Source organism: Rhamphochromis longiceps, linkage group LG23 (assembly GCF_057381845.1).
Source record: "Rhamphochromis longiceps isolate RC_006_pf linkage group LG23, R_longiceps_female_GT1.1, whole genome shotgun sequence".
Classification (NCBI taxonomy): Eukaryota; Metazoa; Chordata; class Actinopteri; order Cichliformes; family Cichlidae; genus Rhamphochromis; species Rhamphochromis longiceps.
Window position 1 is genome coordinate 15,816,427 of NC_140578.1, and position 14,549 is coordinate 15,830,975.

Here is a 14,549-nt window from a genome sequence, read left to right on the forward strand (position 1 = left end):
TCTCTCTTTGGAGACAGAGGGTCCAGGCACAGATAAGTATCGCTGAGCCAACATGCCAGAGAACAACACCACCTCTTCTTCATCTGCTGTCTCCTGGGTTATGAACACATCCCCAGACAGCTCAGCCATGGCACCCCTGTTCTCCAGTGAAGCTGATGCAACTGACTCGCCTTACTTTGTCGTTACACCAGATTCTCAAATACCATTTTGTGGAGCTTCAGCAGAAATTGTCAGTGAAATGGTGTATCTCGGGAAGGGCGCGTACTTTTTAGTTCAATAACCGCAGAAATTTTCAAGCATCTCGTTTTGGAACCGCAACGCTGCCTGACAGACTCACCACACACATGTTGAAGGGTAGAGCTGTTAGTCAGCTGCATTTACATGTGACAGAATGTCTTATTTTCCTCTCACACAGTGCACAGCCTCGGTTTAACATTGCACATGTGCAGACTGCTCATTTACAGGTACTCACTGTCACACAGTGAACAGTTCAGACAGAGAGAGAAGTGGATTTGCTGCAGGAGAGTGAGGACTTGCACCTGGCAGCCAGTACTGGCCACATATCCAGAAAGTTGTTGAAGTACACGTTACTCAGCTCGTTTTTGAGAAGGGGGGGAACTGAACAAAAACAAAAAATTCACATAGTCCAATATCGTCCTGCTGTTCCCAATAAATAAAATGGAAGATTATCAGTGCTTGTGGCTGCTGTTGCAATCTCATCAATTTCTTATATATATAATTTCTTCTTATATAACTATCATTAGCTTACAGCTTTAAGTGTTTAAGGTCTGTGCTAACTAAAAATAAAGACAAGATGATAGTTTATTAAATTTTAATGAAATTTGCGGATTGTTTCGGTGAAGTTTAATAAACTCCTTGCTATCTAAAATATAACAGGACACTGGAGTATATTCTGGAGCATCTCACACTTCTGATAATCAGTTGTCTGCTTGACGTTTATTCAGCTGTGTAAAAACTATAACTTTAATCTCAGACAAACTGATTTACTCAGGAACAAATAAAATACTAAAAAAAAAAAATCCAAACAATAACATTTTAAGTTATCTAAGTGACTCATATATATTTAACCTGAGTAGCGAAAGACGGCGGTGGGTTTGAAAACGATTTGCCGGGAGTCCGGTGTTCTCACGGCGCTAGTGAGCCTAGCCCCCGGCTCGCTAACGAGCTAGTGGGTAACAGATGTCTCCGAAAACGTCGGAGCGCTTTTGAAAATATGTGGTGTCCTGATAAACTGAGCAGATATTTGAGGTTTACACAGCTACATTCTCGCCTGAAAATATGTTAAACGTTTATTTTGTGACCCAGAAAGAATAATAAGAGTAATATTAAAACTAACTAGCTGCCGCCATTGTTGGAAACTGCGCTGGGCCGCGCTATGAATTCTGGGACACAGCTGCTGCTTCTTCTTCTTCGGGGTTTAACGGTAGCTGACATCCTTGTACATGCAATGCTGCCATCTTCTGTTTCAGTCCGTTATTACACTCTTAAATCCTGCTATTATTCCTGCGTCTTTTGTGATCTTACAAAGCTTCAAACGACGCGTCGACTATTAAATTAGTCGTCGACGATTTTGATAGTCGACGTAATCGTGACTAGTCGACAAATCGTGGCAGCCCTAACTACAATACTGATGTTTCACAGTTGTAGTGTGTAATTGTGTCTTATTTTTCGTCGCTGCGACCGGTTTATCAGGTGGTCATTAAAGGAAACTTCTCCCCCCTCCCTCAGCTCAGCATCCAGCAATGCTAAGACCACTGCTCAGTGTACGGAGATGTTGAGCTGTTCCAGATGACGCAAGGTTAAAATCCTCTGAAAAGAAATGTGTCCACAGTACCCAGGAGAGTTTCAATCACTTAACTACCATTAAATGCACAGAGAGACTCCTGCTGGGAGGCGGGTGGGGGTGCTGCAGGCGAGGAGCTCCAGGCCTGATTACTCTCTGGGGGAAACAGGCTTTGAACTGGTCCTTGTTTGGAATCGGCTCTCTGCACTTGTTAACCCCGCAGTTGTTAAACTTGCGGTTCCCAGCCATATTAGTTCACACACAAAGGCAACGTCAAATCATGTGACATGTGCTTGGGCGCACACACGAAAGGAGTCCTACCAGCAGAAGTGTTTCTGTCCTGCTGATTTCCTTCCCGCTCGTGTTTTTCAGTCGAGTAGTTTGTAGTGGGCCGGTGCCCAGATGACTGCATCAGATGTTAAATATGTGGTCAGAGGGAACAGAGCAGCTTGGGGTGTGGGCACACTGTGAATAAAACACCAACTGAGAAGTAATTGTAACACATATTAACGTACAGCCAGCATGGTCTGGCTTTAGTTAGCACCAATGCAATAGCATGTGTTTAATCTGCCTGTTGTTAAGATATAAGCTGCAGCCTTTATTTTATTTTTGTCAATTTTGTGCTTGTTTTAATTAATGATGTCAGTGTGCCATACATTTAGCCATACAGGCTACTCTTCATCCCTGGCAGGCTGATGGCACAAACAAGAAGCGTAAACGTAGAGGGATCTAAGCACAGAGCAAAGTCAGAAGCACATAAATGATCAAACAATGACATAATCAGATAAAATATTAAACAGTAAAAGCCACTTAGAGTGCTCATGAGCATAGCACGACCAGAGTGACTAAAATGCAGACAAACAGTAAAACAATGACACTCCATCAGATGTCTTGACTCACAGGCATGTAGACACGCTTTCTGCCTCTTACCTGTAGTTATTTTAATTTAATAACTGTACAGTACTCTCTGTATATAGTAACCACTGTCCTTAATGTAAATATGTGAAAAAAAATTTGTGTATGTTTCTGTTCTGTGTACTGTTTGTTTGTATATGTGTCTTTTTGGCTGCTGTTACAACCAAATTTCCCCTTGTGGGACAATTAAAGGATTATTCTATTCTATTCTATTTCTCAGTAAATACATGAATCAGTGCCTCAATGTGATTGTTGCTTTTTAAAATGTAATCAAATTGCTGGTGCTAAACTTTCTTTCTTACTTTGTTTTATCTGAGGTCCTGCAAGACGAGGGTCATGTGATCATGTTGTGCACTGAGGCAGCTGTAGGCTATGTACTTTGCTACCAGTGACGTGATTAAGTGTGATCGAGGAGGTCCAGTTTAAAGCTCTGTACATGCGCAAGCTCTACAGTAATTTCCTTTTTCCACAGTAACATCAGCTGTAAACTGACTTTGTGTTTGAGCTTAAATAACTGGTGAGATTTCCCCTTCACTGATGAACCTCTCTCTGTTTTCCAGGCTAGGTGTGTGTGTGCTGACCTCATGGTGTAACAGGAGTAAAGATGAGCATTAGCAGTGATGAGGTCAACTTCCTGGTCTACAGATACCTACAGGAGTCAGGTATCCAGCTCCAGTTCTTCTCCTCTTCATGAAAAGCTTTATCGTTTTTGTAATAGTTCTTTGCTTTTCTACCAACATGGCTCATTATAGTTTTCATTAACAGACTTAGTTTTCATCACAACAAATGTGTGTTTTTATTCACTAATGATGATTAAAATGAGCTGTATGAATCAACAGTACTCTTTAAAAGTTTGTTATAAAAAAGTAATTATCATCAACAATTTATCATGTTTTTTTGTTGTTTTTTTTAAAGAAGGGACTGAATTAAACACAAATTGAGCAAGAAGACAGTTTGTGATATTTCTAAAAATCGTCTCTTCTAAGATATATAATCATTTATTTGTTTGGGTGGAATTTAATCCTTTTTTTCAGGATCTGTTTTCATTACATTTATAAGACGAGAAATCAGTTTCTTTCTTTCCTTGTCGTACTATAGGCGGTAGGGTAGTCAGCAGATGCCCGAGCTGCCTGTCAGGTTGTTGGGTCATCTTTGTCACTTTGTATACACAACACGGTCAGTGTGGTGCTGCTTGTTGTTTAAAAGCAGAATATAATGACGCCATTGTAAACAAGAGTGCTTAAAAGAGGACAAACAGCACAGGCTGTCCGCAGCGTTTTAGACAGACGTCATCACACAGTCAGAATGAATCATACAGCCGGACCGGTGTCTGTCCATCGCTTAATCAGATGGGTCGAAATAACATCATGCCTACCACCTGTGTTGTATGGATTTAGGGAAACAAGGAGAAACCAGGAGAAAAGCGGTGAAGGTTAAGGAGGCCCTTAGCTTGTTAAGCGATGTATCGATCACAGTTTTTAATGTGCAGCTTTTGTCTGTCAAAAAAGAGACAAAAAATGGTCACCTCACATTCTGCGCCACTACAGTTTGTTTTTACTGCTTATGTGCAGCAAGTCTATACGATGAGCCCCCAGTTTGGTGTCCCAAACACCAAATACACACTAACTGAATAGTGTCACTTTGCAATTTTTGTTTTTTGTCTAAATGGCAACTAAACCAAACTACATAGCAACATGCTAATGACCTCGTGCTGCAGACGGACCAGATGTGCTGTTGGTTGAAGTTTTATCTGTGTATATCTTCTTCCTGTTCTATGATGGTGTTTGTCACTGTCCATTATTGAGAACAATTTAACCTTCATGCAGTGTCTTCCTTGTGCCAGTGTGTTTATATGGGTCTAACCACAGCACTAGCTAGCCACCAGGTCAACTAGCCCAACTTCGCCCACCGCCCAAACTTTGCTGGTATTTAGTCACTCAGGTACGTAGTACCTGGTACGTAGCTCTAGATGTTAAACGGCTAGCTAACTTACCGCTAACTTCCACCTCTTCTAAATCCTCTTTTTTTGAATGCCTGGACGTTGAACTTTAACACCGGGGAAAACAGGCACTCATCATTCAATTGGTGCGGAAATAATTTGGACTGGTTTTAACCCTTAATGCTGCCTTAGTGTTAATTGGCAATGTGGTAGATAGTAAGATCATTAAGAGCCATTTGCATTTCGTTTTATATAAGTTTGGTCCTGACTTGAAGTAAAGGCAGAAGTTATCTGGAATAACCGTTTTACAGACATCACAGCAGAAATGACAGATTAGTTATGGACCATCATAAGGATGATCATTTAGATGGTTGATCAGATATATTTGAACTGGAGTCGATCTGTTGGAAGGCAACACTTTGAGGATGTAGACAAAGGCAGACTTAAACAAAACTGCTCTGCTGCCGAGTGATGAGGAAAACTTTGGCTGCAAAGAGTGGGACCTGTTGAGATCAGACTCGTTGTGTACACAGATGAGAGTCGTCTCAGCTGTGGATCTACAACTAATGAATCAGAGGTTTTGAGAAATATTATTAAGAGAAGGAGAAGTAATTCGACCAGCTCTAAAATTAAAAGGGTGACCAGCTGTCCAAATGAGGGATGAGCTTAACAATAATCACATGATAACAGAAAAATATCCACAGCTTCTTACATTTAAGCAAATATGGGCGGTGATGAAATTAGTTGGCAAGTATTTCTGGATTTGTGTTCTCAGATTTTGCCTTGGGGGCCAACGTTGCAGCCAGCAGATATATGGATAACTGATACCCTGAGCCAAAACTTCTTGTTCTGTATTTATAGTCCAACAATGAATGAAGATAAATCATCATTACAAGAGAGCTGATGGTTATGAGATTTAACTTCAGTCAAAGCTTTTGTCCTGTTTCTCCACACACAGGTAGCTAAAATTTACTCAAACATAAATGGTCAATATTAACATTTCTATTACCGTTTATATCTTAATGAGAGGATGTACATCAGAACAGAAAGACGGAGATGTCTGGATTAGATCATTCCATTTGTTTATGGGATACCTTTTAAATGTCACCATGTTTGTACAAAAGCACTTTTATGCCTACATGTCAGTGGCAGCCATAAACAAAGCCTTGTATGTCTGACCAGTTCCCGTGAACGCAGCATCTCAGCAGTAGGTCAGTCCACTATTTAGGTCTAGATGTTACCTGCAGATTGACAGAGGTCAGGGGGTCATGCGGTTGTGACGCAGCAGTTCTTGTTCTCCAACAGCAACGACTTCACAAACATGTTACTAACAAGTCAGAGGTCGAGCATTTTCTTCATTAATACGTCGACTCTGCGGAGGGTCAGTAACTTTCATCACCACAAAAACTTAAGGAAAAAAGGGTTGACTTTTATAAAAAAAGTGTTAAAAGGCAATTAAGACTGAAAAAACCGCCACAACTTGTAGTTCTTCACTGTGTTGAAATCGAAGGGAGTATTATTTACTAATATTCTTTTCTTCTCCTCTTTAGGGTTCTCCCACTCAGCATTTACCTTTGGCATAGAGAGCCACATTAGCCAGTCCAACATCAATGGTGCTCTGGTTCCCCCTGCTGCCCTGATCAGCATCATCCAGAAGGGCCTGCAGTACGTGGAGGCTGAAGTCAGCATAAATGAGGTGGGACACAAACAAAGACCCTTTAACATCAGATAATAATTCAAGTCTTTCTTAAACGGACTATCAGGATGTCATTCCCATATTAATCTGATATCAAAGGGAATCTGTAAATGTAATATAGACAGAAGCCTGTCAGCTTCTTTCACCAGCTTCTTGTCTTCCTCTGTGTTTCCGCTCCAACCCGATTTCTTCTCTGGCTCCGCAGGACGGCACGCTATTTGACGGCCGGCCCATTGAGTCCCTGTCCCTGATCGATGCGGTGATGCCGGATGTCGTTCAGACGAGGCAGCAGGCTTACCGGGACAAAATGGCCCAGCAGCAGGCTGCAGCTTCAGCGCCGGCGTCGACCACTGGGGGCACTATCGCTGGCAATGCCAAGAACGGAGAGAATACTGCCAATGGGGAGGAGAATGGAGCCCATGCCTTAGCAAGTGAGCGAAATGATTCGTATGATTTTTGGGATTGGGGAATTCTTTTAACAGAGACTTGTATTTATGTTATTAATTAAAATGATGGAATATTATTACATTTTTTATGTATTCACTCATTGAATTTTGTGGTTTTTCATGCCTGATCCATCAACTCTGTGTTCAGATAATCATGCTGACCTGATGGAAGTGGACGGCGATGTAGAGATCCCTCAGAACAAAGCCATGGTCTTGAGGGGCCATGAGTCAGAAGTCTTTATTTGTGCCTGGAACCCAGTCAGCGATCTGCTGGCATCAGGGTGAGCCTTGCTTCCACTTTTGTACAACGTTAATGTTCAAGTCATGAAGCAAACAAGCTGAAAAAAGAGACTAAACATGAATTAATGCTTAGTGCCAGTTTGACCTGAATGTAGTCTTAGGACTTGCCTGGTTGTCTCAGTGCACCATCTGGTGGTACAACTTGGTATTACATGAAAGTGCAGCACAACCCTATTTTAATTTCAGTCAAGATCACATCAACACTTAACGCAGATGTTCTGCCCATACATGAGCAATAAAGTGATGCTTCAGATTTATTACAGAGATCTTTATAGCACATCCTTACATATCATTTGTACAAAGCAATGTTGTAGGTTACTTTTTCAGATGGCAGTCTGATGTGTGTGTGTGTGTGTGTGTGTGTGTGTCTCAGGTCTGGCGATTCGACGGCTCGTATTTGGAACCTGAGTGAGAACAGTACAAGCAGCTCCACACAGCTGGTCCTGAGGCATTGCATACGAGAGGGAGGACAAGATGTCCCCAGCAACAAAGACGTCACCTCACTAGACTGGAATGTGAGTACACACAGGCACACAAACACACCGAATGTAACACGAATCACCCTGCTCGTGTGGATTAAGTCACAATCTGTAACCTCGAGAAGTTTGTGGGATATTTTCGAATTTCAAAGGGCTGCTTGATGTGTTTTCTAAAAGGATTCTGGTAGTTTGGTGTCATTTTTAAACCCCTTTTTGAAGAATCAGAGACACACTTTTGTTGCTAACGCTTATTGTTGTGAACACCTCAGCACGAGATATGCATCCTAAAACAAAAGCAGGCTAAGCACAGGCTGCACTCCACGCACAGTCCTGTCAGCAGTGCCCTCCAAGAGTGTGGTAGTAATAACGTTTGATGTTAGATAAGATATAAAAAGATATGTGAAAGAAAAATAATCCACTATCAACTTTAATTTAAGGCTCCTGCTGTGCATTTTGCTACTTTACGAAATAGGCTGATTGTCACCACTGTTGTGTGGCAGTAGATGGATGGTTCATTCACTCATGTTTTTTGAACGTTTCTGCCTATGAGCATTTGCCTCGGGTCGAGCATTTAAGCCTCGCCTACTTATCAGGTAATATGTAATGCAGTCACAATCCCAGCCATTTAATGAGAGCAGTGGGATTAGCCAATCAGCATCATAGATGAAACCTAAGCATCGTCAGCTGCCTGTCAGTGCTATTGTTCAACCAGGACACGCCAGTGCATTTTTATTACGTTGCATCAGTCGACTCTGGCAAAAGCAGCATGTTGCCATGGCAGTGCATTAGCTTCAGGTGGGATATTGTTGTTCTGTAGTGACTGCTCAATTAGAACTTAAAGAAAGGAAGTATCAGTAAAACATGGAGGCCTGTGTTGGTGCTTTCGGAACTGCCCCATGTGTCTTTATTTGTGATCGCAGAGGATGGCAGCAGCTGACCGAACTTTACAGAGTAAACTCAGGTTTTTTAATGTGCGCATGTTTCTCCAGTCACTTTGGCCTGGCCTCCATGCTCCAGCAAGACAGCATGCCCACACCCACTCTATCAACCAAAACTTTAAGCAGTCACAAAATCCAGGAAGTCTTACTAGCCAGATCAGTCACCATATTGAGACTGTGGCGAGGGTGTTGAAATCCTCGAGGCCTATTAAAGCATTTCCAAAGAAGGTACTGAACAGTTTTGTTTTTTTAACAGTCTTATAAAATGACAACATTTAGGTAGATATAAAGAGCAAAGTCCTGAATTGTCAGCGTGTGCTGAGTATTTTAACCGTTGGAGTTATCAGACGATGCATTCTTCCTTCAGTCCAGCCTCTGGGACATAAACCAGAGCCAAAGGCAGAGTCGGAAATTTCCTGGAAAGCATCCACGCTGATGGAGAAAACAGACCTCTGTTATAACACCAGCTGACGCTCATTCGATCTGAAATATTTGGACACATACTGTAACTGAAGAACAGGACTTGGGTCAGTAAATGTGTCGAAATCAGGCTCTCATTTATATGGAAACATCTCTCTCTCTCTCTGGCAGAGCGAGGGCACACTGTTAGCGACGGGCTCTTATGACGGCTTTGCCAGAATATGGACAAAAGATGGTGAGATGGCTTTAATTGATGTTACATTCACACTTATTAATGTGGTGTAATCGCTGGAATGCTTTGGGAATTGTGACGTGAATAGTTTGCCACATGCTTTAGTTCATCCTTGAACAATGCTTCCATCTAGAGGCAGGTTTACAGAATGCAGTTATTTTTTTCCCCTGCACTGTATTTCTTTTCAGGCCTTTAAATCCTTTTTTGCATTTAAAGCTGACACGTGTTGTTCTCTTGTTGTGCTCCACAGGTAACCTGGCCAGTACTCTCGGCCAGCACAAAGGTCCCATCTTTGCCCTTAAGTGGAACAAAAAAGGCAATTTTATCCTGAGCGCAGGCGTAGACAAGGTAAACCTGTAAATCAGCTCCAATGAGAAATAACTTTAAGAATAGTTTGTTATTGTCTCACGAGGTAATATTTTACTGCACTCACACTAAGTGTACATGTCTCCTGACAGACAACAATCATATGGGATGCCCATACAGGAGAAGCCAAACAACAGTTTCCTTTCCACTCAGGTAAACAGACGAGACACACAACAAAACTAAAAAAATTTTTTTGTTCCTGTCTAATATTCCTCTCTCCATCCGCCCACAGCTCCGGCACTTGACGTGGACTGGCAGAGTAACAACACGTTCGCCTCCTGTAGTACAGACATGTGCATCCACGTCTGTAAACTGGGGCAGGACCGACCCATTAAAACATTCCAGGGACACACAGTGAGTAGATTTGTGTTCATGTGCATCTTCCCAAAGCAAAACACACCGCTCACATATATAATGCTTTAGCTAACCTTCGTCTCCTCTCTGCTTCCAGAACGAAGTAAATGCAATCAAGTGGGATCCCACAGGAAACCTCCTAGCCTCCTGCTCAGATGATATGACGCTGAAGGTGAGTCGCATCGCTGCAGCTCCTCACTTCCAAATGAAGAACTTGATGATGATGACAAGAGATTAAAACATTTAGGAAACAGCTGAGCTATAAATCAGCATTCAGGCATTACAGTAACTTTCTAACCATTAAGACGTTCTGTAGGCTTCTTGAATGCAATGGTTAAATTTTAATAATTAGTTCAACTAAAATAGAAAGCTTTTAACTTTCTTTGGGATTTTGCTTCTCTTCAGATCTGGAGTATGAAGCAGGACGCCTGTGTCCACGACCTGCAGGCACACAGCAAAGAAATCTACACCATCAAATGGAGTCCCACTGGCCCTGGAACAAACAATCCCAGCGCTAACCTCATGCTAGCCAGGTGTGTGTGTGTGTTAGAAACCCAAGAAGTAATTAAGGACACATCAGGACACTTCAGCTCTGACAAGACTTGATTTTAAACATTGATTTAAATGGAAATGATGGTGTGTTGAACAGCCTGCTATTGCCTGTGGCAGCTGATCCATTGTGTGCACGGCCTTTTTAATACTGTCTGGTTTATCTACATGTCGCTGCTGACTGAGCAACACCTCTGACACTCAGTTTAGAAAGCTAAAAGTATACACATTCAAATTAAAATGGGCTGGTGTTTATATAACGCTTCTCTAGTCTTTACTAGTGCTTTATTCTCTACACTTGAACTGCCTCACATCCGTCATCAGTGTAGAATCATCTGCTGTGCAACTAGCTAATGAGCTAACTAGCTAATAATAAACATATATTTGACTCAGCATTAGCTTGTCCATATGGAACTGTGTTGTTTCCGAGCTAAATCAACTCCAAGTTTTACAAAGCACTCGGGTTTTAAATTAACACAGGAGAGTGAAACGTGTTACAGTTTCTGCCAAAGTGAAAGCCGCAGTTCACATTTTCCCCTCAATGTGAGATATTTATGAACCTGCCCCTCCTTCCACAGCGCATCATTTGATTCCACCGTCCGTCTTTGGGACGTGGATAGAGGCATCTGTATTCACACGCTGACCAAACACCAGGAGCCCGTCTACAGCGTGGCTTTCAGCCCTGATGGTCGCCATCTGGCTAGCGGCTCCTTTGACAAATGCGTGCACATCTGGAATACACAGGTAGGAGGAGGACGGTGTATGTACTGTTCGAAGGTCTGAAATACAACAAGTAGTTAGATTAAAATAATGCTTGTTTGCACTGTGCCTGCAGACGGGAGCTTTAGTCCACAGTTACAGAGGGACAGGGGGAATCTTTGAGGTTTGCTGGAATGCAGCGGGGGATAAAGTGGGAGCCAGCGCATCAGACGGATCTGTAAGTCCACACACGACTGTTTTTTAATGATTTTTTGTGATCGATTCAGTCTAACGGATGGACCTCTGCTCTGTTCCAGGTGTGTGTATTAGACCTTCGGAAATAGTGCTGCCGTTTGTTGGAAGCCATGGACCGACCATGAATGTGTACATAGCCAAATGACTGTCCCTGCCTGCCCTGCCCTGCGTACTGCTCACGCTTACGACTTCGGCCCCGCCCACCGACAAACAGGAAGCAGGGAACAGGAACAGGAAGCAAGCACCCGACACAGCAGGTCCAGACACAGGGGTGAACAGACAGACGGACAGACACAGATGGATAAACGTGCTGATGGAAGCGGCCCTCTCTGTCTGCGCAGACTCTTAAAGAGATGCAGGAGGGACACGGCGAAAAAAGAAAAAAACAAAACAAAAACAAAAAACAAAAAAAACAAAAAACAAAACTGATAGACAAAAAAAAAAAAAAAAAAAAGAAGTTACAGATCCGTATATGTACCAAAATTTGGAAGCTGTTTTGCTTTTTTCGATCTTTAAACCATGCTCATCGTCATCAAAATGAAAAGTATGAAAAAAGTGTTGATCTTTGTTACTAGTCGGATCTCATCGTGCGGACATATCTCCACCACAAAAATAGGATGGCACTTAGTTTTTTTTAAATTTCAGAACTCTCGTTTCAATGTTTTTATATTTTCTATCTTCGGGGGGAAGGGGCGGGGCGGGAGGGGGGCTTGGTGAGGATTTACAGGTTTAGGAGGACGACAGACACACAAAACAGACACACTCGAACACACAAACACGCACACCCAACCGTTACGAAGAGCAGCGTCCTCGCCACGATTTCCAAACAGTGCAGCAAAGCGAAGGCTTTTTCTTCTTCATGTGTTTCAGCGATTTCCACTTGCAGCTGGGAGTAGGCCTCATGGTTAAATGCAGTTCTTAATACATAGACACACTCTAGTTCCCCCTCTGTGCCTCCATGCAGGCACATGGCATTGATAACACGCTTTAAAACGGGTCAGGATTCTTTTACCCCGCTGATCAAAACTTTCTGTTGCCTTCAGTTTTTTGAAACTTAACAGCAACAGGAATTTCCAACTCAAACACACAGTTATCGAGGTGTCATTTGGCAATTTTAAGACTGCAAACATCTCTAACTGGATTCAACTTCAGCTGTCTGAGACTGAAAGAGTGAGAAAATTCGGCATCACGTTTCAGTGTCTGTGCTGCCGGAGGCAAGAAAAAAACCTGCAGAGGGCCGAGCCAAAGAAACCAGAGTAAAGTGTTACACAGTTAAACGTGGAAGATGATCCCAGAATGGAAAAGTTTCCATTTTCATTAGCTTGAAGAATTAAAGTTAGATTGTGTGCAAGTTTAGCTGTGCAGCTACTTGTTTCAGCTAGTTTTATTCTGGTACCAGTGACGCTGATGTAAACAGGCCGTTTTCAAACACCGATCAGTCTGACTGTTAACAGGAAGTGTGCGCATACCACGGGCCCTTTTCACATTAAATTTAAATGAGACTTTTGAAAATCCGCAAGTGACCAGTGCTGTTGCCGGCATTTGTGCACGGTGTGTATAATTCCACTGTTAGGTGGACTACGTGAAGTAGAAATTTCAGGATAAGAAACTGGCAGAAAGTCTGTGGTAGGGAGTAGCTTTGGATACCGCCTCGATCTGATCATGCTACCTGGTGAGCGAGGTCAGTTGTGGCTTTCCAAGCTTGGTTCTGAAAACAGTAATTATTTGGCTTTGCTGTCTTGGTTGAATTCAAACAGTAACTTCATAAAAGTCCCTAAAATATTTTTATAATTGAAACTTTAGGGTTTTTTTAAACAGTTTTTTAAATATGGTCACTCAGATTTCCCCGGCAGGCAGCGGAGGGCCGCTCAGAGCGACCCTTTACAAGAAGAAGACCAGGGACGAACTGTCTGCGCGGATCAGAACGCACTCGAGTGCGTTAGGAACTTATTAGAGGCACCAAAGGACAAACAAACCAGACACAAACAAATGGCTAAAAGTCACAGCGTGACCGTTTTGGTGAATTAAAAGTAAAACATGACGCTGCATCTTTAGTGTATTTTTTGCTCATCTGCCCTCTCATCGTCATTCTTGGTTTTATGCACCAAAAATTCAGCTTAGATTTTATTCCGAAGGTCCCTGCTGACGAGACGTTTTATACTCTTTTAAAGACAAATTTAAAGTTTTTGTAATTTCTTTGTAGAGCTGAAGAAAAAAAATGTGAATTGATTTATTGGCAGTGTTAATTTCCATGTTGAATAAATTTTAAAGATTTTTTTTTGTTACTCTGATGCAAACAGTAAAGGTTGACCCTGTAATGTAAAAGCTTTCTGAGCTGTCATTCTGAAGGCACCTTGCCTGGGGAGCGTTTTCCCAGGAGCAAATCACCACTAAATTTGTTTTAATAAAAAAAAAGTTATTTTATTTTGCTTGAATCCATTCGGGAAGCTTTGTCCCTGAATTGCTGTCTCCTGAAAGTCCACTAAACACGAGATTGTAATTCTTAAATTGAGCCAGATAAAGTTGGGAGTCACACAGATGTTTCTTTGAGAGAGTCGCTCCAGGCGCAGGTCAGCGGTCGAGTATGGAGTTATATTTGTGTGTGCGTGTTATTGCACACGTGAAATCGTGCCGCTTCACATCACTGACGAATGAGCCACGAGAGAAACGCACGATCAGCTCTCAACTCTGTTGCATAGAAGCTCCCAGATTTTAAATTGAAACCAACATGGCTGCTCTGTTGGGCACCTGCTGTGCGTCTGGGTAACAGTTGGAAAACACCTATAAAAGCTGAGACAACTATAACTCAATACTCGAGTTAAACCTCCGAATCAAAGAACTCATTCGAGGTAAAATCCACCAAAATCCTAATTGGCCAAAAAATGTGCATCCATGAATGCAACTTCAGAGGTTTAATTAAACCCAAACCTGCCTCGAGGAGAAGTTCTGCCTCTGAGAAAAGTTTGTACAATTGCAAATTAACTCATTTCTTCTTCTCTACAATAAATTTCTACTTCTGGGCTGACGGTTTTCATGCATTAGTGTTAAAAGTCTGATATTTTGTACCTGTTCCTTTTGTTTTTAACTTTCCTGTACTCAAAGCATTCAAGTACTGAAATTCCTCCCAACATGTCACACGGGCAGGGTCCCCCTGATT

General features: G+C 42.2%; 1 protein-coding gene across 1 annotated transcript in view; it reads left to right on the top strand.

The window, feature by feature from the left end:
• Positions 1 to 11,849, top strand: part of tbl1xr1a (TBL1X/Y related 1a) — a 52,506-nt gene extending 40,657 nt beyond the window's left edge. Inside the window, exons 3-16 of the mRNA XM_085398531.1 lie at positions 3,280 to 3,381; positions 6,209 to 6,354; positions 6,560 to 6,785; positions 6,949 to 7,081; positions 7,474 to 7,615; positions 9,109 to 9,172; positions 9,420 to 9,517; positions 9,628 to 9,688; positions 9,768 to 9,889; positions 9,987 to 10,061; positions 10,295 to 10,422; positions 11,017 to 11,182; positions 11,274 to 11,375; positions 11,455 to 11,849. Of these exons, the coding sequence (XP_085254657.1) occupies positions 3,324 to 3,381; positions 6,209 to 6,354; positions 6,560 to 6,785; positions 6,949 to 7,081; positions 7,474 to 7,615; positions 9,109 to 9,172; positions 9,420 to 9,517; positions 9,628 to 9,688; positions 9,768 to 9,889; positions 9,987 to 10,061; positions 10,295 to 10,422; positions 11,017 to 11,182; positions 11,274 to 11,375; positions 11,455 to 11,481 (1,548 nt within the window). The 5' untranslated portion in view covers positions 3,280 to 3,323 and the 3' untranslated portion in view covers positions 11,482 to 11,849. The remainder of the gene's footprint in view (positions 1 to 3,279; positions 3,382 to 6,208; positions 6,355 to 6,559; positions 6,786 to 6,948; positions 7,082 to 7,473; positions 7,616 to 9,108; positions 9,173 to 9,419; positions 9,518 to 9,627; positions 9,689 to 9,767; positions 9,890 to 9,986; positions 10,062 to 10,294; positions 10,423 to 11,016; positions 11,183 to 11,273; positions 11,376 to 11,454) is intronic.
• Positions 11,850 to 14,549: the final 2,700 nt, after the last annotated feature.